The sequence below is a fragment of the Uranotaenia lowii genome, chromosome 3 (genome assembly GCF_029784155.1).
Source record: "Uranotaenia lowii strain MFRU-FL chromosome 3, ASM2978415v1, whole genome shotgun sequence".
In the NCBI taxonomy this organism is placed as follows: Eukaryota; Metazoa; Arthropoda; class Insecta; order Diptera; family Culicidae; genus Uranotaenia; species Uranotaenia lowii.
In genome coordinates, this window is record NC_073693.1 from 162,234,283 (window position 1) to 162,260,609 (window position 26,327).

General features: G+C 39.9%; 1 protein-coding gene and 1 long non-coding RNA gene across 2 annotated transcripts in view; one reads left to right on the forward strand and one right to left on the reverse strand.

Annotated features, from left to right (window-relative positions):
* LOC129752796 (uncharacterized) overlaps positions 1–4,346 on the forward strand; it is a 118,643-nt gene extending 114,297 nt beyond the window's left edge. Inside the window, exon 3 of the mRNA XM_055748572.1 lies at positions 4,135–4,346. Within this exon, the coding sequence (XP_055604547.1) occupies positions 4,135–4,346 (212 nt within the window). The remainder of the gene's footprint in view (positions 1–4,134) is intronic.
* Positions 4,347–12,909: 8,563 nt separating this feature from the next.
* Positions 12,910–25,393, reverse strand: LOC129754441 (uncharacterized). Its single transcript, XR_008739028.1, has 3 exons — positions 23,492–25,393; positions 13,241–13,541; positions 12,910–13,096 (listed from the first exon to the last, which is right to left on the reverse strand). It is a non-coding gene; the product is annotated as an uncharacterized LOC129754441 (long non-coding RNA).
* Between the last annotated feature and the right edge of the window lie 934 nt (positions 25,394–26,327).

Sequence of the window (26,327 nt, forward strand, 5' to 3'; positions counted from 1 at the left end):
ATCTTGTATTGTTATTATCTACTATTAAGTTATCATTAGGATCTACATATGATCCGTTGATTTTATTCTAATAAACAAAGATAGATTGGATAAGAAACACAAATAGCAAAAAAAAGTGGTTTACAGGTTTGGCTCCATCTGCAAAACTACTGGACCAACTTTATCACCAATACCATTTTGGAATCGTCTTAAAAGCGACTTGCTTGTTCTCATATTTTGATTTAAGATGAATTTGAAATGGTTCGATAGTGATGTTAGTTTTAAACAAAAACTCGATTTACTGTAAAAACTACTTCTAAAGCTCTCTGCAGTAGGATTCGTATTCTTTGATCCGTTGAAAGTTCAAAAAAGCTATAAGGTGGTTTTCTGCACCATTTCGACTTATTTTTAGTCGTTCACCATTTAAAGGATGCTCTGAAGTGATATGAAGCCAAGATAGAAACCTTTTGTATCCAATAATATAAATTCTTCTAAAGCACCGGAACTAAGACCCATTGAAAAATACTGTGCTATTTTGAAGCAGGAGGCACTCAGTGAGCTTCCAAAAAGGTTAATTTTGAGGAAGAAATTACGATAAAGTAGGTTTTTGTATAAAAGATGCTACTTTTAATCTACAATTGTAGAATCAAGGTGAAAACTTAAAACAAATAAAAATACCAAAATATCACAAATGGTTTATAATTAATTGTCTGAAAGCTTGGAAAGGATTGATCAACAAAGAAATTTTTTACAGCATTTTTAATGTGATGCAATTTGATGTGGGACACTCTTTAGCATGTCTCAGCAACAAATTTATTATCAAATTTATCATCATCATATCATTACCATATACAGAAGATAAAAATTTCGCATGTTTCCGTACCCTACCCGTGATATTTTCAATGTTGAAATTGAAAAAAAAAATTCTCCTTATTTAAATTTTTCCAATTTTTGATCAGATGCCCAAAAAAATTCAAGTTTTGCCTTTAAAAGATTGAAAATTGTTCTGCCATGCTTTTTTTAAACAATTTATTTACCTTATCATACACGTGTTGGGTTTGATTGATCCCTAGTGTCCAATAAGAAATATTTCTCTTCTGAATAGATTGTGATAATTGCTTAGCACGAAATAATTGATCCAATAACAATTATTAGTCCAATAATCGCCTAATTTAAATGACCCAAAAAAGGTTTAATCTAAAAGCTTTAAAAACGCATTAAAGTATGCAATGACTAAAGGGTAGTAAACATACTTAAAAATATTTTTTTATCTGACACTAATACACTGTGAAATGAGAACTAATATAACCAAATAAAGTCAATGGAACTTTTGTTTTAACAATCTGCTTGATTTTTTTCAAGGCTTAGGGCAGCCTGAATAAAGGATCAACTTGATCCGATCAAGTCTGCTTTAAGAAAGGATCAAGTCTCATTTAACTTTAAAAATATCACAGTTCTTTTGTCGCCCGAAAATGCTTCTAGTTCACCTACGGGCTTATGTAGATGCAGCATATGCCACAATTGCCGCAATTCGAGAATTTATGAAAAGTCAGGACGGTCTCTCGAAAATCAGCACAAATCCTGAAAAATCAGGACACCTGGCGCCTCTGTGTGTATACTCGCTTCTTATTTCTCGTAAATTCTAGCTGAATTTTCAACTATCAACATTTCTTACAGATTTTATTGCCAATTTGTAAATTTTTAAGAGTGTTGTACGCGCTTGTGTTTGCAAAACCTTCATTTCAGTAGATAAAGAAAATGTAAAAGTTCTAAACAGTAAAATTTCTAAATAGCAAATTTTGGGTGTTTAGGCAGTAGTGAATGATAGAGAAGCTGAAAATGGTTAATATTACGGTTTAATCACTAAAATTATTTCAATTCTATAAACAATTCGAATTAATTGCTGCAGGTTGTTTTCAACCAAGTAACAATTACAAACCTAAACAATTTTGTCTTAGGAAAATCGGGATTTGGTACGTCTTTTTGATAAAATTATTCGTTTCATTCTTGTTTAGAAGTTGGGGCTGAGACGTTTCGGTTTGGTAGTGTTCGTTAATAACAGTAAATATATCCTAATAGACTATTGTTTTGTTTACACTTCATAATTTCTCTTCAAATGTTGTCACATATTTGTTTCATTAATTTTCATCATTTTTTTTTTAATTTATACATTATTCTTCTCATCACTACACAAGCGTTTACCAATTTTATGCTTCCTCATTGAATAACGATAGGTGAAATCCAAACAATGAACGAAAATTTTTATAGAATTTACTTGCTCTCCTAAGCTTTAGCCAGACCATCGATCTTGGAATTTTTTTTATGAATAATTCATATCATTTTAAGAATTTACATGAACAACAATATGGATTGATAATGAAAAGAAATGCTGGGAAAACCCGGGTGTACCATGGTATCGAATTTCAGCTGGCATTCACCTTTTCACCAAATTAGTTTGAAAAAAATTCCAAAAAATTTGATAATAGTAAAAATATCCGAGATTCCCCCGACTACCTTGGATAAGCGGGGTACTACTGTATTAATTTTTAGAAACCAAGTCATAGCTCAGTAGGTCGAGTTCTTGCCTTCTGCCATGAGTTCTAGTAAGAGTAAACATAAAATACAGTTGTTCCTGATATTTTTTCAGCCCCGGTCAACCAATTGAATCTTTAATGTAAAACGCAAATAACACGAAAACTGTATACAAAACGGCTATAATCAAAACAAAATAACTATGGTCTTTCAAAGAATAATAATAATTATGTTGTTCTCTTATTAGTATGCAGTCGAAGAATTAATTTAAAAAAATACACATATCACTCTCTGGAGCCACTTTTGACAGCCATATTTTTCCACAGTTTCAGAATGCATGCATACAACAATTGCATTTGAATAGTTCGCAGTGCATAAAACCCACACGCACCAGGAAACCCTATCATCTAGTTGGAGGCACTCTTAACCTGATTGTATTGTGTGGCTCTTGCTCCAATATTCAAATCATCGCCCATACTTGCACTGCCGAAGGCTCTTTCGGTGTATCTCTCCCACTTTCGGGCAGCATTTCGGTGGCAGGTAACATATTTATAAACTTACCATTTAGCCCTTCATGGTGGGAAGCGTGTGGTAGAACCGAAATCCAGATCCGAAAACATTCCGTGAGTAGTTTCGTTCGAAGCCCCCGGGGAGTGCATGGAAAATACCGAAAAGAAATCGACAAGAAAAAAGAACAAGCGTTAGTAAGAAGACTATGCCACAAATAATGTATTGGCGTTCGTATTTTCGTATATATGATTCTGTCGTTGTTGTTGTCATCGTAGTCAGCTTTTCGTCACTCATTCCTCCTGCTGGGAAGCTAGGTAATCATCAATGGCAATCGCATGCGGGTGTCGATCGATTTCATCTAGTTAATATTGTCGAGCCTCTCCCATGCCAAGGATTTTAAGTATAAAAATAAAAACGTCAAAATCGATTCGATTCGGATGGTTTGTAGCTGCGGTGTATAAATCTGATTGAGTAATACTGCAGCCCCTTTTTCATCGCTGCAAAGATTGTTACAGCATCGCGTGGATATAGCGGATAATTCAATCTATCAAAACCATGTCTTTTATTGATCCCAACTTTTATGTTTTTTTTTTTACTTTGAATTGCAGATTAAAAACCCGCTGGAGTGGTTAATAAAACCTGTAAATAATTTATTGTTGAGGATACTCTAGTTACAATTGCTCTACACCCAAAATTCAGACTTATCTACAATCATAAGCACCGTCAAACGGGGCATCATACAACAGCAAGGTTAGATAACACAACACTTATTAAATTTTTATTTTAATATAATGTAATGAAGCTATCATTTAATGATAACAAAATGATGATGACACAGCTTCTCACATCGTGAGATAGTTTTTCAAAGTTTTGATATTCATAGAAAATTTAAAAAAAATCGTGCAATAGATGCAATTTACTAGCTGTGTCTGTTTATGTAAGGCAGGAAGTAGAAAAGCAAAACACAGTTTCTCGTTTCCAATTCCCAATCAATGGGAATCTATTCCCTCTCCCGTTCCCTTCACAAGACAAAGGACTACCTTGAAAGGAGGCCAAACTTAGGCAACCCGCCGAGCCGGTATAATCTGGAGAGGTAAGACCCCTTCGTCGCAGTTCAACAGGCAGTTGAGGAACTCACGAGCTCCCCGAAGCTTCAGGATGCTGAGGCTCCTGCTGAGTTAGCGGTGATAATGGCGGGCTTTTACGACCTGGTGGAATGTGTTAGGAAGAAGTCTAACATCCACATAGAGGTCCGTTTACGTCACGGCGAACAGAGCGGTGGTGAGCCTTCTTACGGCACCGGAGTGCCGGAGGAAGGCACGTGATGAAGACGTGGTGACCCCTCTGCGGGAGGAAACTATTCGGCCGAAGAAGGTGCGAGCATCTTCGTGCAGGCCGACAGCGAAAAGTAGTTTGCCGGGAACAGCAAGAGGTAAAGATGGTCTCTAGAGGAGACGAGACCTGGAACCCCGAAGAAAAGAACCCGGGATCCTAAGGTCCGGCAGGATCCGGTTGAAAACGATAATTAGGAGGAAGGCCAAGTTCCTGAAGCGCCAACTGGGTTGCAATCAGTTGGGGAACAGAATGAGGTCTAATTCACCCAGAGATTGGAAGCACTGAAGTTTTTTTTTAATTGATCGCCCAGGTGGTAAATCCTTTTTACGGATTGCATTCCAAGGCACGGCGAGCGACCGAGTCCCCCCAGTATGCTACTCTGGGTCCATGGGTGCCCCTACCCCTACGCCATAAAGTCCACCTGGGGCCGCGGACCTGGTTCCCACCTCGAACTGTTTAGTACACTATGCTTCAATAGTGGGAGGTCTATTCGCGCTAATGCGCTCCAAGGCAATACTCTTTAACGAGACCACTTTCAACAAAACCTCTCATCCTTACGACTCGACGCCTGAACTCTCCTCTAACGACTTGAGAACCGACATCTCCTCGCAATGACTCGATTCCCACACAAACCTCTCCTCTTCGCGATTTGAGGCCTGATCTCTCCTCTAACGACTTGAGATCCGACCCTCCCTCGCATCGACTCGAGGTTTACCTCTCTTCTGAACGATTCAAGGCCCGATCTCTCCTCTAACGACTTGAAATCTGACCTCTCCTCGTAATGACTCGATGTGACCACTTGTACCCCTCCTCTTGTTGATAAGGGGCCTGATCCCTCCTCTTACGACTCGAGACCCAACCCCTTATGATAAAGACTCGCCACCGGTCGTGGCCTAGAGGATAGCGTTCCAGTCTTCCAAGCCAGAGTTTATGAGATCGAATCCCGATCACGGCACATATAGTACTCTTTCTGTGGTCTGGTGGTTTTAGCATTTGTAAGATGCTAGCCATAATATCCTTGAAAGATGTACGCCTTAGAGTTAAGTAAATTAGATCTCTTCAAAGAAACATGAAGTTTCACTGAGATCCTATATGTGTGTGTTCGTTTTTTAAACTTGGGGTTGGAAGCACTGAAGTGTTTTTTTTTTGTTTTGGGAAAAGGAAGGAAGGCATTTTACGATTGGTCCCAATGCACGTCGAGTGCCGTGTCTACATGGGAACAATGGGTCAACTCGTTATATACTCATCCGTATATACATATGCCCTAAACTCCACCTGGGGCGTCAGACTATTTCCCAAACCGGTACCTGCCTAAGGCAATACTTCGGTAGGGGGTGTCTAATTCACGCATATGCGCTACTTTCGCAACACTCGCCAAGAATTAAATACAAATATCAATTAAATATCATCCTGACCGCCCAAGATCATTTTCACGGCTACGCTGATTGTTTTGCGTAGTTCATTTGATAGCTTCGGACTCTTTAAGCTTAGTCAAGTTAACCAACGTTATCCTACGTCAATCGCAATTTGCGTCAGTCTCCAACTCCTTTGCAAAGCAGTCATTATCCGGGCGAGCCCATCACTGACTGTCTGCCATGTGTTAATGTCATCACACATCTTCTGCAACATGTTGTCCGCTGTCGTTTCTGGTCCGCAGGCGGCGAATATGTTGGCACGTTCCTCTTCAAATCTTGGACAATATAATACCACGTGTTCGGGTGTCTCGTCCACGTCACCGCATGTTAGGCAGACCGGCGAGGCTGCATGTCCGAACCTGTGGTGATACTTCATGAAGCATCCATGACCAGTCAGGAATTGCGTCATGTAGAAATCCACTTCACCATGCTTTCTCTCCATCCACTCCTTGATATTTGGGATCAAACGATGGGTCCACCTTCCTCTTTATGAGCAGTCCCACAGCTGCTGCCAGTAGGCCATGGAGCTATCTCTGGCTCATGTTCTCACGTTTTGCGTGCCTCTATTTTCGTAGTAATAGGAGTTCTCCACCAGCAAAACCGAGATGGGCATGACTCCCGTTACAACGCATGCAGCCTCCAACGAAACGGTCCTGTTCAAATGAATTTGCGGGTCATCAGGACATACCGCAGCACAAACGTAGTGTGACTGGGTGCCTTGATACCTGTGCTCAGTCGCAAAGAGGAACGGGTCGTCACGTGTATCGGAAAGTCGCGAACCCGATATGCGGGGCGACCAAAAATGTTCGAGCGGGTGTTGATCGGTCTGCTTTTTTGGGAGGTTCCTGGCCCCGATTAGCGGATATGATTGGCAAACGACTGGGCTCAGGCTGAGTCTCAAAGAGTTGAGAGGGAGAACACGTTAATTTATGTGTGTATCTCCAGACTCGAGGAGAAGCGAGTAGCTGCTCATCTCAAATTGGGTCAAGAGACGGAACGAAAGAGGTCCCTTAAGACACGATGAGAGGCGACTTGTTCTCGCCTTGAATTGGTCGAGAGGGCGGCGTGTAAGAGGGTCTCGAATCACGAACAGAGGCGCCTCTCCAAATTGTGACAAGAGGCCGAATGTGGGCCTCGAGTAACGAGCAGCGGCGAACGGTTAGTTGTCCCGTGAGTCGCGAATCGTGACAGTAGAGGGGAAGAGCTTTGCTGGAGTAGTATGTATAAATGGGTATTTCCGTGAAGCTTTGCACGAGTATGGTCAGTAGTTCAAAAGATCTCAAATTTGGCAGATTCACTTGAAAATGCATGAGAAACAATCCATATGAGTCCGGCTTTGATCTGCGTTAAAAGTCGAAAAGAGAACTAGTCTAATGGTCACCCATAACGGGTACAGCCTTCAATGCAGGTCCAGAGGCCCCATGTGGACTTAATGGTGTAGGGGTACGTAGTATTATGATTCACCAATTGCACCCATGAACTTAGAATAGCAAACTGGGGGGATGCGGTGGTTCGCCGTACCTTGGAATACAATTCGTAAACCAGGATTTACCACCTGGGTGCTCAACTAATTGAAAAAAGACTCTGCTGGAGGAACTGTGGGACATTGCTTAGTCCCTGCAGTTTAAGAAAGCTTCCGGTCTGGAACACCCTGAACTGTTCCGTTCATCACTGCAACAGTATGTGGATGAGAGAGTCTTCCCAGATGTGTGGAAGCGGCAGAGATTGGTGCTCCTGCCAAAACCGGGAAAACCACCAAGTGACCCATCGCATATCGACCGATATGTCTCCTGGACACGGCTGGGGCAGGTTGCTAGAAAAGGTGGTCCAGAGAAGGATGCAGCTCTACACCGAGGGCGAGAACGACCTTTCCGATAAACAGTTTGGTTTTTGGGAAGACCGCTGACAGGCCGTGAGGAACGCCTCCAACAGCGTCAGTTGAGCAGCGATTGCGTCGTCGCACATTCGTATGAGGATTTCGGCATATATCTGTAGGATGATGGAGTGTTATTTCCGCAACAGCCAACTACAGTAAATGACCAGGGATTGGAAGGAGTGAGTGTCTCGGCAGAGGATCGATACTAGGTCCGGTATTTTGGAACATTGTTTACGATGAACTGCTCAGACTGCGTCTCCCCACGAGATAGAGACTTGTAGGATTCGCTTACGACGTGGTTCTCCTGGCATCGGGCCCTTCAACCAAGGAGGTCCAGCTCGGTCCAGCGTTCCAGAAGATGGAAAGTTTAATGCGCTCCAAGAGCTTGCGTCTGGCTCACCACAAGATCGCGATGGTGCTGATCACAAACCTTATTTCAGCACAAACAGGGACGATTGCAGCTGGACCGTGCACAATCGAATCCGAGCGTGCGATCAAGCACTTAGGGATGATGATCGACGATCGGCTAAGTTTCACGGCCCACGTCGACTACGCCTGCAAAAGAGCGGCCCTTGAAGGCCATGTCGAACAACTCAGCGACCCGCTGCAGCAGGAGGAGGGTCCCGGCTAGCGTGATTTCGTCCATTTTGCGGTACGGAGCGGTAGCCTTGAGCAGGCAGTGTTATCTGCAGAAGCTCTGCAGTGTGCAGTGGCTGATGAACCGGCGGGTTATCAGCGCATATCGAACAATGTCCTCAGTAGCTGCTGACGTTGTGGCGATGTGGCGAGATATCTTCAGCTAAGAGCACAGGTAATGCCCGATGTGCGTAAACATGCCAGAGAGGCCTCGATGTCCAACTGGCAGCACCAGTGGGATAGCTCGGAACGTGTCCGGTGGAACCATCGCTTGATCCCTAAGGTCGGATCCTGGATGGACCGGAGACATGGAGAGGTGGATTTCTGCATGACACAGTTCTTGACTGGTCACGGATGTTTCATGCAGTACCACCATCGGTTTGGACACGTGGCCTCGCCATTCTGCCAAACCTGCAGTGACACAGTAGAGACACCAGAGCACGTAGTGTTCAACTGTCCGAGGTTCGAAGGGGTACGCGCTAACATGCTTGCGCCTGCGGCCAGAGGAGGATGTGTGAGGATGCCAATACTTGGCGCGTTTTCAGCGATGGGTTCACCCGGATCATGACTGCCCTGCAGAGGAGTTGGAACCAGCACCAGTCCAGGACCGGTGTAGGGTGACTCCTTCGTCGGGGAGCATCTGAGTAGTGTGCGTCCGATCCTGGTAGAAAAGCATACGAAGATAAGGCTCTACTGTCTGCGTATGCCGAGCTGCCTGGTACGTCGAGCGTCTGTGTGTAGGATACCTCCAACGTTACCGTCGCGGAGTATCCGAGTCGAACGCGCCCTCTGCGACGGAGGCTGTGGGGATAAGATAAGACCTTCTCCGCAGTCGAACTCGTAGGGAGAAGAGTATTCACGTATAATTAAATTCTTGGTGATAACCCAAGCAACCAAAAGTCTCGTTAAAAAGGTCGAACACAGCTTAATCAGCATAATCAATGTGCTGAAGTTCGTTTTATTCATCCCAAAATTTGAGTTCTTATTGAAACTTTGAAGTTCCATTACAGATTTGAACGGCCTTCTATTCAGCCCACAAGTAAACGTGTAATCAGCGAAAACAAAAAATTAATTTTCCTCTCCTCTCTCACTTTGAGATCACCACCAGCCCATGTGGTGCTGACGGTTTCTCGGCATCCATCTTTATTCCTCCCAATTGATCTTACTTGATTGCTTTTTTTTAACTTTTAACTAACTTTTAACGACACATGCCAGCACGTACGCCAGTTCTGATACACAATTATTTGATTCGCTTACTCAAGCAATCAAACAACCTAATGGAAAAAATTAGACCTGGTACCAGATTTGAACCCGATCCTCCGAGATGATAGTCGAACACGCTGCCACGACGCCACGCCTAGATGTTGCCTTACCGGCAGCTAAAATTCGAAGTGGTTATAAGCTTCCTATGAATACCCGCACGGGCAGCCAGCAGCCAGCAGCAAAGACGCATGTTGATTATGACTAAGAAACATTACGAAACGGCGTATAAATCAATCATCCGTTAAAATTATATCGGTTTAAAAAAAACTGGAATTCCATGTTTATAACTGTTAAGCCAAGATTTATACAAATTCTTGAGTTTATCTTGATATTTAATTAATGAATTGCTTCAACTGACTTTCAATGTGTGATAAATTCGTGGTAAATAAATACAGTTGGACGTAATTTTAGAAAATCAAAAAGGTTACTCTTCTCAAAAACAATCATTTGCGAGTTAGCTTTCAGTTGCTCTGAGTTGAAGTTTCATTATAAATTATACATTTCAACAATTTCCAAGCTCGAAAAAATGATTAATTTATTATATGCCCTTTTTTGATGTTCGTTCACATTACATATTCATGAAATGGCGGACATGTCTCAAAATAGGCTATTTGAGGAACTTTTTGGAACTTCGAGTTCATAGAAGGCTATTTGAGACCCAATTTGAAACTTTTATTCTGAATAATGCGATTGACATGTCACAAAAAAGGCTATTTGTGGAACTTCTTGGAACTTGAAGTCCACTGAAGGCTATTTGAGACCTAATTTGTAACTTTTTTTCTGAATAATGCGATTGACATGTAACAAAAAAGGCTATTTGAGGAACTTCTTGGAACTTGAAGTCCACTAAAGGCTATTTGAGACCTAATTTGTAACTTTTATACTGTGTGGATACGATTAACATGTCACAAAAAGGCTATTTGAAGAACATTTTGGAACTTCGAGTCCATAGAAGGCATTTTGAGGAACGTTTTGTAACTTTCATGTTCACATTCGTGAAAATTTGGTACCAAATCCCTTTGAAACCTTTGTTCAGCGAAATTCAAACTTTGGAGGCACGAGTTTAAGTAGATATGAGACTTTTGGTTGGTTGGGAACTTCATCCTATTTCTCTCACAAGCTGCTCGACAGTTAAGCTAAAAAAAATATCTAGAGTTTTTTTTGATTAAGTCGTATGAGCCATCTGACGTGTTTCGAGAAAATCGCAGTTGAAATTTTGTAACTTATTTTTAATTCTTATTTTTAAAATACTGCTCAGAGTTGTCTGAAAATTTGGTATGCGATGCGAAAATAGATTTAAAAGAGCCTAGAGTATTAACTACAAGCATAAATAGGGTTTTTCGAGCAAACATGCACTTACGACCTTAGGCTTTTCGTTTTTGGCGCAAACGTCGTTTTGCACACACTAAGATTGCATTTATATCGCTCGGGACCATGATTCTCCGTATCACAGGAACACGGCTCAATTTAAACGAAGTTCGGATGAGAACTCACCCGAATCGCGGGACGTCTCATCTCTCCTGAAATCCGAGACCAACTTGCTACGAGAGCACAGGAACTCTAACCAACCCCGTGAATTCAGGACAGTGTTCTCCTGAATCGCTGTAGACACAATCCTTGTCAAATGTCCCATCTCTTTCTATCGTGTTTGGAAAAAAAACAACCGGATTTCTTTTTCTTTCTCACCAGTGCACAAATTAAATACCCGCGGAAGAGTTCAGTCTGCCATTTTTCCTTGCGGTATCCGTTCGTTGCTGTTTAGTGAAGATTCACAGTGAAACTTTCGTTGGCTGCATGATTGGCATATTCGGGTGCAAGACTTTTAAACTCGTTTGCTGGCATGGACCGGATCACAAGGATTAGAACACCTACACGATTTTCACGGTGTATCGGTAAGTTTAGCTGCCATTGCGTTTTAGTAAAAATAATAAAAACCTTTTCTTTTTGTTTTTCAGATTCATAGTCTGTCTGTGTGATAGTGAAAATACCACCTTTCCAAATAAGGCAAATGAAAAGAAATTGTGATATGTGAAAAATAAATTCAAATACTTTAAACAATCATTGTGTGTTTTTTTTGTTATTATGGGAAAATTGGGGTTTTGGAATCAGGGGAAAACAAAAGCAAAATTCACTACAAACCACAGGAGGAACACATTTCGAGCCCACAGGAATATTTCAAAATTCCTGCAAATAACAGGAGAAATCCGTTTCGATCCTACAGGCGAGTTTGACAGTTGTTTTCCTGAGCGGTTTTTCTGTCCTGAAATCGTCCTGTAATTTCAGCTGTTGAAAATACAGGACGAAATCGTCCCGATCACAGGAGAAAAGATTAAGTGTGCATATAGCTAAATTTTACCTTAAAACAGCATAACGAAAAAGAGCATAACGAAAAGGACTTACGTTACAATCCTCGGCCGATGTCCCGGTCCTCACGGGTGATATGTGCTCTACGGAATCTCCGTTTTCTTCTAAACGCACGGCAGTTGTAGTCCGTAGCAATTTCCTTTTACCACTTAAGCAGCTGGGAATCCGTATCGCGAAGGACTGTCCATCAAGTAGGTATTTTCATTCCACTTTGAGTTGCCGATCACTTCCTGTTTTGTGTTGTTGGCTACCTCTGTGATGAAAAACTAATGAAATTGGAATTTAAATTTTGCCCACTCATAAAAGTTTTGCATTTTCAACTTACCTCTTTACAAATTGAAGAAGTTTTTTATAACTGGATAGCTTAAACAACTATCACTAACAATTTACGTATAAATTTGTTAACTTTTTAACACTTGCTGAAGCATTTTTTGAAAAAATGCATTAGGTCGCCAAAACCAACTTGCCGAAATGTTATTTTGCGACCTTTGTTTTGCACGATAATTCAGTGCAATGCAAATAGTCGCAAAAACCAAATTACACTCGAAAATGAGAAAGTCGTTATGCGTCCTAAATTCAAATATATTTGCAAAAGTTATTTATTGACAAAATTAAACCGAGTTTTTACCTAACGTAAAATACGTTTTTATCAATCGTTTGCACTCAAAAACTCAATTTTGGTTATGTTGGTTCATACGACCTAATCAAAACTAACTCTAGATATGTACTTTAATGATGACGTGATGACGTGAATGTGATGAACTTGTGCAGTAATGTTCGCGATTCGACAGCTGACATTGTAGAATTAGTGATAACTATGGCCATATTTGATTTCCTGTGTGAATTATAGCACATCCAACTATATTGAGCTGTTGAAAATTATAATCAAAATGCAGGTTGATTCAGTCCACGTCCAGTAAATGATACCGATCAATGGTCGAGTCGCGGTCAGTGAATGAAGAATCATTCGCGAATCAGAACGAGCAGAACTTACCACGAACAGGAGCAGCAGCAGCACCAGCAGAAACAGCACGGCTTCTGCGAAGGTGGTCGTTGTAGTTGGACAACATTGGATGAGGTCTGCTGCGTTCCACTCAAAGCCGAATTAAGTGGACCAGTTTGAACGGTCGAGCCCATGCCCCGGAGTCGACACCCCGCCGGCAGCCCGTCGACGCTGCAGGACATTCTAGAATTGAAAGTTGAAAAGAGAGAGAGAGAAAAAAAGGATACAAGAGAGCAATCAATTATCACATTTTACAATCTGTGTCCCGGTCGAATCGAAAAGAACGGAACGAAAATGGCGTTGCGGTCTGTCGGTGGCAAAACATACCCAATTTGGAAAAGTAGCGGTAGAAGTTGTTTTGTGCCTAAAACAACTTCTGGCTCTACGACGAGTGTTGTTGTTGTTGATGTATCACTTTTTCTACTACTGGTGAGGCTGAGCTGGACGACGACGATGATGTTGTTGCTGTTGATGATGATGATGGGCAGACACCGGTCGCCCTCATAACCTCAAACGCCATCGCCCAAAATCCCTGCCGCAGATTGTTTGTTTCCTGGGCTTCTAGGTCGAAATAACCAGGGCTCAGAGATTTTCTTTCTTTTCGCTGTTTGGATTTATTTTTATGGGCCTGTGGAAGGGAGCAAACGAATCAAAATTAGATTCTGATTTTGTTTTACAGGAAAGGGCAACTGTTTATCATGGTTAGCAGCATGATAATTTGATTGGATTGGTTTTGTGGCAAGTGTCGATAGCTTTTCCCTATGCAATCTGAATAATTTAGCTACAGTGTGAGTGAAACCTCCCGAGGCTTTTGCTCAAGACAGCCTTCGATGAGTTCAATCAAAGAAGTGTATTGAACAGATTGGTGATTATAAACAAATGTCTAGAACAAGATTTTGTTTTTTAGTTAAGGATTGTGCCCTAAGCATCCATTACACATTGAGATTTAAATTCGAAATCACCTTGAAACATATACATTTACTATGAGAAAAGATTCTGTTAAATCAAACATTCCCTTGAAAACTCAAAAACCAAATTTATAAATTTGGCTGAAGGGGCATCCATTTAGTACGTATAGATCTAGGGAGGAGATGGAGTAAGCTCGAGCGTTAAGAATTGTGCCTAAGCCAACAGTCATGAGATCGAATCCCGGTCATGAAATAACCCGGCACAAATAGTATGATTAAGGTTAGAGGTTTTAGCATTAGTGAAATGCTAACCCAATATATCTTGGAATTGAACGCCTCAATGATGCAGCATATGCATGTTGATGGATCTTTGAAGAGAACTCAGATTGCACTTGGAGATCCTACCTATATATGTGTGTGCTCGTGGTGCTACCGGTAAACAACTGCAACTTTAGCCAATAGTGCAAGGGTCTCATGTAGCATAGCAAAGTTGAAATAGTTACGTGGGGTAATACCGCACAATAGATCAACTAAATGGTCGCAGTGGACTCTCCCCAACACGAAAAAAAAACCTTCGAAAATCAAAAATATAAAGGGGAAGGTATTTATCAGCGTTCCTTATTTTCAGAGCGGGTGCTCCGCAGCGTTACGTTTTTGGACATACGGGGTAGATGAGGACAAAAAGTGCATATGGCAACGATTTGTAGCATGAAAACACGGACTAGAATTGGAACTTGGAATGTTTTGACCCTAGCCCAGCCAGGTAAGCTGGCTACACTGGCTAGAGAAGCTAGCGGCCTCAAGCTAGAGATACTGTGACTGAGCGAAGTCCGTTGGCCTAACACTGGAGAACATAAGACACAGTCTGGGCAAGTACTGCTTTACTCTGACACACGAGGAGAACACGCTTCTCGGGAACGAGGAGTTGATTTCTTATTAAACCCGTAGGCCCATGCGGCCCTCATAAGATGGGAACCGATAAACGAAAGAATAATCGTAGCCAGATTCAGAACACGGGCTAGAAACCTTACAATGGTCCAGTGTTATGCCCCAGACAACCATTTGGTGGGTATTTCGAATTTGCAACGCAAATATACCTGTAAACATATCGTATATAATGTAGCAAAACCAGTATATACGTATCATTTTGGAGGCCATATAGGTACATTAGCAAACATATTCTTGATTTGAATTGTATTAAATTACGATTTGCACGACTTGTCATGCGCATCATTTACGACTACCCTGATTCTTTATGGAATATACTTTGACAATTTACATCATCATATAGATGATTGAGGTTGTAATATACGACATTTTTCGTAACAATATGGAAAGTTTGATGACTTATTTGGTCGTCTTTTGCGAATTGAGTGCAGGGCTCTCATTTTCCGTCAGTTGAATAAAAATAAGATTATTATTTTTTTATACTTTAAACCAATCTGTTTATTCATCCATAAAAATAATAAAAATAAGATTATTTCAAAGAAATGCGTTTTTTGCTGTCAAATTCAAGTTTATATCGTACAAATTTATTATTTGCCTGATTGCTGATTTTATTGTTAGTACCTGGACTTGATCCCCTGACCATACGATCTGCAGGCATTAAACCAAAAGCAAATCGTATATTTCTATAACTTAAATCTTTCAAATCGTAGAACGCGTCATCGATGATCTAAAAATAGATCAACATTTTGAAGCCTCCTTTAGTTCGATTCCAATCATCGATGTCCCATTATCATAAACGAGTTGATTGAACTTTTTTGTATTCTTTTACGATTGCCAGCAAATACGTTTTACGAAAATCAGACATGCGAATTGATTTGCAAAGGTATACGACTGCATGCACATTATTACGAATCAATGCAGTTATATACGTTTTTTATTTCGAATTATTTTATGCATAACACGACAAAATCTCTCAGTCACGGCTGATCACCGTATATCGGTTGTTTCACGGATTTTTTGCGAATTGTCGTACACAAAGCTCGAGTTCATATGTACATAAATACGAGTCTCTCTTCTTGTCGTAATAAAATCATGCAATGCTTTTAAATACGATAAAGAATATGCATGGATCGCACATTGTAGGTGCAGATATACGAAAATGAGTATAAATAACATTCTATACGATGTAATCTGTAAAAGAAAATACGACTTCTGGTTGTCTGGGGCGCCAACTGACGTTGCCGATTTGCAGGAGAAAGAGCAGTTTTACAGTCAATTGAACAGCGTGGTTCAGAAAATTCCATGTCGATCGGTGGATCGCTCTTCCCCCATCGACCAGCACATAAGGTCACTTGGGTATCCCGAGATGGCCGAACAGAAAATCAAATTGACCACATTTGCATCAGCCGAAAATGGAGAAGGATCCTTCTTGATGTCCGCAACAAACGAAGCGCAGACATTGCATCTGACCATCACCTCGTTCTTGGCGAGATACGACTGAGAGTTGCGCGTGTCCAACGGCACGAGGAAAAAGTCGGGTGTCGATACGACGTCCGCCGGTTGGAGAATCCAGAGGTGAAAAGGGCTAGCTGAAAACAGCTAGAATCCCGAGCCTAGAAATTGCCGACAGGCGGAACAGTCGAAGAACAGTGGTGTAGAATCTAGAAAGCCTTTATCACGACGAGCCATGGTACTCTCGGTAAAGTTTGTGGAAGATGAAGTGAATGGATGTCGGATGAAACCTGGAGGATGATCGATGATCGGAGAAAGGCGAAAGTCGGAATTGAGCAGGCATCTACCAGATCAGCCAAAGCAGCCACCTGCTCACGATATGCGGTAGCTGGAAAGGCAGTTAAAATAGCTTGTAGACGAGACAAGAGAGCCTGGACAAACTCCCTAGCCGAAGAGGGAGAGAGAGCCGCCGCCAATGGAGATATCCGATTACTTTATGACATTTCTCGCCGCCTCAGTGGTGCAAGGACTAATGCAAGAGTGCCGCTTAAAGACCGAGCAGGTCAGTTATTGACCGATCGAACAGATCAGCTCAAACGATGGACTGAGCACTTCGAACAACTCTTCCGATTCACGAATAGGGATGGCCAACAGAACCCGCAGCTTGAAGCGCCAACAGTAAGTCGCATAAATGGCGTCAACTCGGAAGCGCCCTCGCTGGCTGAAATAGAAGCGGCAATCAAAGACATGAAATCCAACAAAGCACCTGGGATCGATTGCATCCCTGCTGAAATGCTGAAAGCCGACCCTGCCCTGTCAGCACAAATGTTGCACCATCTGTTCGCTGACATCTGGGATACTGCAACATTCCCGGCCGTCTGGATGCAGGTTATCCTCGTAAAGGTCCCAAAGAAAGGAGACCTGACCAAGTGCGGTAACTGGCGTGGCATAACTTTGATCTGTACAAACCTCAAAGTACACTGCAAAGTGATCCTGAACAGGATCCAGGAAAAAACCGACTCCGACGGCAACAAGCTGGATTCCGATCCGGACTATCATGTGTAGACCACATCACAACGCTACGAATTATACTGGAACAAATCAACGAATTCCAGGCCTTTCTTCTGCAGGTGTTCGTTGATTTCGAAAAAGCATTGGACCGACTGAACCATGAAAACACCTGGGCTACTCTTAGACGACGTGGAGTCCCAGAGAAACTAGTCCATCTCAGTGTCTTGTTCAACCCAATCCCGGAAACTGCTGGAGTGAGAGGGGGTGTATCTTATCACCGCCGCTTTTTCTCATCGTAGTGGATGAGATCTTGACTGGATCAACTGTAGACCAAACCAAAGATTGCATTGGAATCCTTTGACAAGGGAACAACGAAACGACCTTGACCTGGCTGACGATATTGTTTTGCTCGCCCAAAGATAACAAGACATGCAGAGCAAACTCGACGACCTTACAGAAAGCTCTAAAGCAGCAGGTCTCAAATTCAATGCAGGAAAGACCAAGTCGAAGGGGATCAACACAGGAAATCCCTCCAGTTTCATGGTAGCTGGACAACAAGTTGAGAAAGTGGAGTGCTTCCATCTTGGAAGCCAGATAACGCTTGATGGTACAAAGAAAGACATCGAAAGCCTGATAAGAAAGGCCCGATTTGCATTTGCGAGTCTCCGGAACAACTGGCGGCCACACCAGATCTCTCTACGAACGAAAATCCGAATCTTCAACTCATACATGAAATCCTTAGTGTTGTACGGGTGCGAAACTTGGTGCACATATGCGGTGATGACGCGAAAACTACAAATATTTGTTAATCGCTACCTGTGGAATATCATCCGCGCTTGGTGGCCTGGCAACTGGATCTCAAATGAGGAACTACATCGCCGGTGTGATCAAAGGGCGCTAGAAATCAAGATTCGAGAACGTAGGTAGAGATGGATTGGGCACACGCTGCGAAACGATGAGAACAAGATTTGCAGAGAGGCGCTAAAATGGAATCCAGATGGACATCGAAGAAGAGGCAGATCCAGAAACTCGTGGCGGCGAAGCCTAGCCGCCGAAATCCGAACTGTCAAATATCAAGATTTCAAAGTTAAACATTCCACATAATTCTTCAAGGGAAACTTCCTGAAGTGCCTCAACTACTCGTAGCATGGAACGGGGGTGTTTTGGAGGTTAAACCTGTATTGAAGACAACCAACCATTTTAAGATTTTAATTTGCATTTATCTCATGCAGAATTAAAGCTTTATAACATTCCATAATGGTGATCCAGAATTAAAATATCAGAATTTCATCATTCGAAATTTTCGTTCAGATTCACTATTTGAATTACGAATAAATAATTTAAGAAAAAAATCGTATAAAAAGCTTAAGATTCAAAATTCTTATAATAGATTTCGGGTTAAGGATTCTGTCTGTTCTGTTCATAGTTTTAGGGATTTTTTGTTTGGAATCAGAAATCGCTTTAAAAAGTTCCAAATTTTTATTCAGGTTCAAAATGCAGGATTAAGATATGAAATAAAATTTCAAATTTCCCAAAACAAAACACAAAATACGTGAAAACCACTACTATAAAATAAGATATGAACTCATTTTCAAAATTGCGTTCTTTAAAAAATCTAAATTTTTTTTATTTCTTATAACATGATTTTTATAACGAAATAAATTGTTAAAGATAATTTATTGTTGATAAATTAACTTGTACTTAATCTTCAAGTTAAGAAAAATTCAGCTCAAAATATATTTTAATGGTTTTTTGTTTAACAGTATTAATATTTTGAATACCAGGGCCGTAGGAAGAACTGACTCATGGAGGTGGTTTTGGTGACTGATTTTTACCTTTTCTATTTTGCCCAACTATGCCCGAATACAAAAAAAAATTAAAACAAATTATGTTCGTAACTATATGATTATTAATTTTTTAGTACTTAGACATTAAAAGTTTTCGTAATAAATCGTAACCTTAGAAAATTGGTCCTAAACCTAAAAGGTGAGCTAAATTCGCTTTCATCGATGGTTAAAATCTTTGAATTTGTTTAATAGGCTTTTTTAGAAGTCTTTCATTTCTTACAAAAAAAAACCTAATTCTATATTCTATTAAACTGTTTTGCAAATTAAAAGATTTTAACCTTTGATGAAAATAATTGAGGCGCTTAGGATCAGAGGGGTGCAAGTGCCGAAATGATGATTTCGAGAAAACGGGCCTCAAAGTTTTTTTTCTAAATCAAAATTATCGAATCAATTTTTCTACTAAATTTTCGATGGAGTGTGTCTCATGAGGTCTAAAATGAAGGATTCTGAAAGAAAAACCAAAGTTTTTGCGATATTTATGTTAAAACGGTGAACTACTTTTATTGATATTTTTCACTTGCACCCTTCTGATCCCAAGAATGACACTTGCACCCCTCTGACTCCAAACAACATGATAGCAACCTTTTGGAACCTGTATGTAACGAGTATTTTCAGTACGATACTAGATGTTTTGTTTTTGTTCACACATTTAATTTTCTGCGTTTTCGGGCTTCAAATTTCTATGCAACTTATAATGAACGAGGTTTGCAAGTTCCACTATCCTAATTCCCAGAATTTGTTGAAAACTTTCAATTTCTCTTTTTCCTTAATGGATACACAAGAATACCTGCATATGTGTTCATTCATTGAAATTAACTGTTTAGCTGGTCGCTTTTTCCGGTAGAACCAACGTACGCTTCCCCTTGGTTTCGTAGCTTTTTTTGCAAGATGAGTTTCCAGACTGCCTGATTTCGTTGGCGTTTTTGGGGTCTTGATGAATGGCCAGTTGACTCTCCAGGAATGGACTCATTCTCGCTAGCAACTGCAGCAGCAGAAACTTCTGATTCTCCAGAAGAACCGTGGATTTTCTGTTTTTGGTCTAATTATACCAGGCCTCTTTCCTTAACAGTTATGTAAATATTCCTTAAAAGACTTATTTTTTTTCTATATTATTTTTCTATAAACTACCTGTCGCAACGACCCATCTGAACTTTTCGAAGTTTCATTTTGTTCCGTGGGCTAGTATGTGACATCATGATCAGAGCCTGTCGAAAACTCTGAATCCTCTGAGCTTTCATCCGAGAGATTTTTCTTAGATATATTTGCCAAAAAATTATTGTTAAGTGCGTTTTGTGTTTGCCTTTTATCCCTATTAGCATTGGCTAAATTTGCCATAAAAAATATTTTAGAATTTTTTGTATACATAACAATGAGATTTTCATGCCGACGAAGTTACACCTGAATCTATTTTCATCACTTCTCTATCTGAGGACTTTGGATTATCCTGGTCAGAACCAGTAGAAAAACCTAGTAGGAGCTAGATGATGTTGTTTTCAACTGACAAAAATGTATACGTTCTAATGAAATTAGCCTAAAAGTATAATCCTTTGGTGTCAGGAGGGTGCAAGTGCACTTGCACCCTTATGATACCAAACGAAACAGGATTTTCATTGACACGTTTTTTCATAAATAGCTTAAAAATATCGAAATAATTTTTCTTTTGACCTGTGTCTTCTACAGAATGTTAATCTATACTTTAACTATCCAAAAAAACAGTTTATCTCAGTTTTGATAAAAAATCACTTGCACCCCTCTGATCCTAAGAGCCTCAATTCAAATTTTCAAAAAAAGTAAGAGGCAAAAATCATCAGATTATCGGATCAAATTTTCTCTTGATACAATCTTTACAATGTTTCTTCCATAATAAAAAATCCTGTGGATGATTTTTTTTAAATAAAATATTGTTTTTTTTTTTCAGATATAACAAAAAACTCTAATTCTATCTTTTATTTGTGATTTTCAGCTGAATATTGTTTACAAACTTATTTTGTTTAAAAAAGTGATATCTGGAAATTGAATTGACATGCTATCTTAACACATTAAGAACCGCGAAGAAATCTATGGCGAATAACACCGAAATTCGACATTTATATCTCAGAAACCCCTGGACTAAATTTTACAAATTTAGCATTTTGAATTTATGGAAAATGATGTGTTCAATTTTGTCGAATAAAGTTTAAAACGTAAATTCAGTCAATTTAAGTTATAACTTGAAGTGTAGCACACTGTTGGCAAGTGAAAGATATCTCGTATTTAATCTGCATGCTGAATCTGAATTCTGAACCTGAATTCAAAAATTTATTTATTTATTTATATATTTATTTATTTATTGCTTTAATCATGTAACGTAAGATACAATCTTATAGTTTTGTTACAATCTGAATAATAATGGGTTTACCTAACCTAATTTTGATTCCAAAACACTAACTTTACTCGTAATGATAATGTCGTTCTTAATCTGTAAGCTCCGCCAATAGACCCTTCTTGAATTCTGACTTAGTTCTAATACACTTAATATGGACAGGAATAACGTTCCAATTTACGATACCTCTCACGAAAAACGAATTACTGTAATAAGAGGAGCAATGTCTGGGGATAACAAGGCATCCAGTTCGAGAGCTTTGTAGTGGTACAAGTAATTCTCTTAAATATTCCGGCTTTCCCGTGGTGAGAATCCTATGGATGACAGTAGCTGATCTATAAGCATAAAAACGCTCGAAGCGACATCCCATTAATATTTTTGAAGGTGTGAGACGAGTGAAAATCTTGATATGTTAAAGACATATCGAATACACGAGTTCAGCGCAACACGAAGCCTGTTTAATGATCTTACCGAAGCGTTATGGTAAACAAAATCACCGTAGATAAATAGAGGATAAATATATGTTTTGAAAAGACGGAGTTTCGTTGCGCTTGTAAACTGTATCTGAATTTCCATACGATTTCTGAAATGTACAAAAAATTCGAATTCCGAATCTTATTTCAGACTACAATTTTATGAGCCAAGTTTTAGAGCCCTCATTCTCATTCATGAATCTATTATTCAAATTCCGTAGTTCAGGATTAATCTAAATTCACTATTTAAATTATTTATTTTTAATCTGTATTGTGAATCAGAATTTATATATGAATTCACAAAGATCTGAATCTGACTATTTTATTTTTGGATTGCCATTTCGAAACTTTAAATTTTTTAATTTTGTGTAAGAAAAGTTTAAGAACTTCAAAATTGAATAAAAAACAAAATTTCCCTTTTTTCATATTCGGAAAACTATGATCAAAATATTGAAAATGCATATGATCTTGAAAAAAATTATTCGAAATTGATATGAAATGCAAAACCAAATATGAACCAGGATTTAAAGCAGCTTTTTATTTCTAATTTCTTTGTTTATGGGATGAATAAACCCAAGAGGCTAAAAATCCCAATTAAAACAATGAAAACAATATGTCTTATGATTATTCGAACTGAAAATCAAGAATCGTTAACTGGATACAGCAACCGAAATACGAAAATAGGAATACAATTTTGGTGTTGAGAATTATGGAATCTGAACCTCCGAAATAGGTTTAATTTAATTCATAATTTAATATTCAGAATTACGAATAACAAGAGAGAATTTTTTTAAAAAAGTGTAGCAGAATTCTGGACTTTGCATGGGTTTTTGAGGTTTTGGCATTAGTTTTTAGTGTAGGTTGTTACTCTTAATAGACCTAAATCTATTATCATAATTTGGTTCTGAATTTAACATTTTAGGTGTAGAGTTAAATACCTCGTTGGCTGTTTTGGATCCTCATGGAGGGGTTAAAACCCCCAAAACCCCTCCCCCCGCCCGTTCCTACGGCCATGGCGAACTCTTTAAAAACAAAATTTGAAATTAAATCCTGAGTGTATTGAATTTACAAGAATAATAATAAATCTGATTTGATCCCCAAATAAGTTTTTCTTTCAAATGAAGCTTTCATGATCTCTCATTTATTTTTGAATGCTTAGAAAACTGAACATTTTTAGGACCTAAGTAATGATTTCAAATGAATAACAAATAATATAAAATAACTAAAACCCGAGTAATGAGATACTCTTAGTATCACTTTTTTACTAGTTTTTTTAAACTATGAGGCTATTGTCCTACGGCTCTGACTCGTAGCGTTTTCAAACCTCATATGTCAAGGTGTAAAATTGTTGGATTCGAATCTATCAAGGCTAGTAGAACATTCAACGTTTTGATGAATACGAACAATCACAAAGTATTTTGTATATATGTGGTTTGTTACTGAAGGGTTTTTAACTTATTGAAGATTTATAACATTCACCACCATAGTGAAGCTACCGCTAACCAAGCGTCTCCACGAACAAGTGCCAGAAAAAGATCAACAACAACAAAAACAATCAAGACGTTATCAGCACTCACCGTTTACTTTCTTCCTGCTATCGGTGCACCGAATCGTTTCTTCTCCATGTCCAAAGTATAGTGCCGTTCAGTTTCAGATTCGGTGACGTTTTTGATAAGAATGATTCGATGACGATGATACTGCTCTGATTGGATGACGTTATTAATCCTACTATTGCCGTTTTGCTTGTGTTTTTTGTTGTATTTGTGCTGTGTGTGTTGATTTCTTATCACCAGTATCCCGACTCACTGTACTTGTGTACCATTGGAATGCCTTCTTTGCTCTCTTCCTATTTTTCCCGTATCCTCTTCACTTGTTTTCTCTTCTTTTTGCTTTTCTTACCCCGAGGGAGTGCGATCTTCGATTCTTTTTCACCATTCAATTCCGGAAGTTTCAAGTTGACCTCCCAGAGACCATGAGTTTTCCTTCATGTGCTTTTTTTTCTTTCTACCTTGTATGTATGGGACCCATGCGTGTCAGTGTGTGCGTGTTTGTGTGGATTTGTTTCTCGCTGTCTCTGTTGTGTTCTTCGAACTTCTCGTTCCCGTTTTCGCACTCTCTTTCTCTCTCTCGCGCTTTTTTCAATGGGATTCTTCTTTTACTGATGAGGTTTTTCGGAAAATTCGTGTGTGGTTTAGATTTGTTGATGCTGATGGATTCTTTTTCCTTGACTTGGAAACTCTCCCGTGATAGAGATCAGATGATGGCGCGTTGAAGATGGTGATAGCTTTTCGTGAAGACTGTATTCTGCATAACTTTAACACAATGTATTCCAAGGTTTACATGCTGCAGCAACACTTTTATGCTTTACGATTCACGAAGAATTTCAAGAGCAAAAATGATAGCATTCCTGCATATGATGACACACCACTGCACCCTATTGATAGTAGTTTCGACCACCACCCAGTCAATTGGGAAAGAATGAAAGATGATGCCTTGTAACGTTTGTAAAAAGAAACATGGGTGCTTTGGATGATCGCTCCGAAAACATAGATTTTTTCCACTATTATTTCTTCAATCTTTTACACTCTATCAGCACACATTCAACTATGTTTTTCTTTAATATTTTACACTATTTAATAATGCCTGCTGGCTACATCATCACTTCCAGCATGTATGCAATCCCTGTCCACCATTTGGGAAATTTTACGGAGGACGGGAGAGGACAAAAACAGAACCATCGACTATTTCAACTTTTGCTAAGCTTCTAGCTTCTAATCACACGTTTTTTCTACGATTCAATTACGGAACGGTCTCTACTTCATAGTTTTCTGAAAGAAAAACACCCGAATTTCACTACTATTTGCCGTTTTCGTTGGTAATTTCTTAATTACAGTAAGCAAATCCACTATCAGCAGGGCGAGAAAATTTCTCCCATTCAAGAAAAAAGGCCATGGAACTAAGGAAAGCTCGACTCACTCGTTTGCAACACCTCACCTCACTGTATTGACACGATGATATGGCAGGAGAAAAAAACCAGAACCAGAGACTAGGACTGTGTGTATATCTTTGCTTCTCAAAAAATTCGAATCGGGGGCAGCGAGAAAAATGAAGAAAAACACACAAGACAAGTATCGAAAAACCACACGCAACACCAAAACGCGAGAGACGAGCTGTGACCTTCCACGCGCGCAAATGATTTTCCCCCGTTTGGAAAAAAACACCCCTTCCCAAAAATAGTGAACCGACTATCTGGAAATCAAACGACGACGAAGGATCCCGATTCCGGAAACTGATGACTCCGAAATCGTCATCCGGATCGCGAAATTCGAACACCTAAAACTACCGGACCTCGACGAAGCCTTGACTAGCGTTTGACCTATATAGAGTTGCACGGAAAAGGCGTCGAGTTTCTGTGAATTGCGCGAACTGGTGTGGCGCCCAAACCTCTTCCACGACTCCGAAAGGGCGCAACAAAAACCAATATGGCGTGCAAATACTACACAACTGCTCTTTTTTGTTCACCTTTAGTGTGCTCCAATCTCATCCGACTCTCCCATCCCAAATCTCACAGCACGGCATCGCGAAAACATCTTTTCTCCCATCCTGATAGGCGAGAAAAAAAATTTCATTTCTCACCAGCTCGCCAACTCACCAAAACGAGGAAAACACCACTGAGCTGAGAGGATGTTTGCTGGCCATCTGCTGCTTCCTTCCTACACCCAAGTTCTTAGGTAGTTACTCGTTCCTCGTTAGTCGAAACGAAGAATGGGGGGATGATGGCTTTTTACACTTTGAATTTTCGCTCTCTCCTCTGCAGCTGATTTCATTCGGTAAGACGGTGTTGTGTGCCCTTTGCTGGCAATTGCCACCTACGAAAATTAGCAGAGGGCAGCCACCTTCCTTGAAGGGTGGGAATGGGAAGGGGAGGGGGGGATGATGATTTCCGTTCCCCCTCCCGGTTGACTCTTCGCTACTCCGAAAATTACTAAATTTACAACGCTTCCCAGCTATCTCTTTTCCGCTTTGTCGTTCTCATTCGACTTTGTTCACTTTTTAATGAATGAAGTGCGTGTGAGCGGATTATATGTACATTTGTACATGGCTCGCTACAGCTATAAGTGCGAAAAAACCGATCGCGATTCAATGATTCGTTACTTTCCAATTTACTGCTTTCGCACGTTTATCATTACCAGGACCGATAATGAGCTATTCGAAGGGATGTCCAGGGGAAAAAAATCTGTCCAATTACAGGCTCACTGTGTGATACTTGACATGACATTTTTAACGATTTCGAGTGTAACAAAACCCACTTCCGTGATTTTTTTTAATAAAGTAAATGATATTCATGAGAAAAAAATCTGGTCATCACCTCACCCTAAGCCTAAAAAAATACATTTAAAATTAGTGAAAATG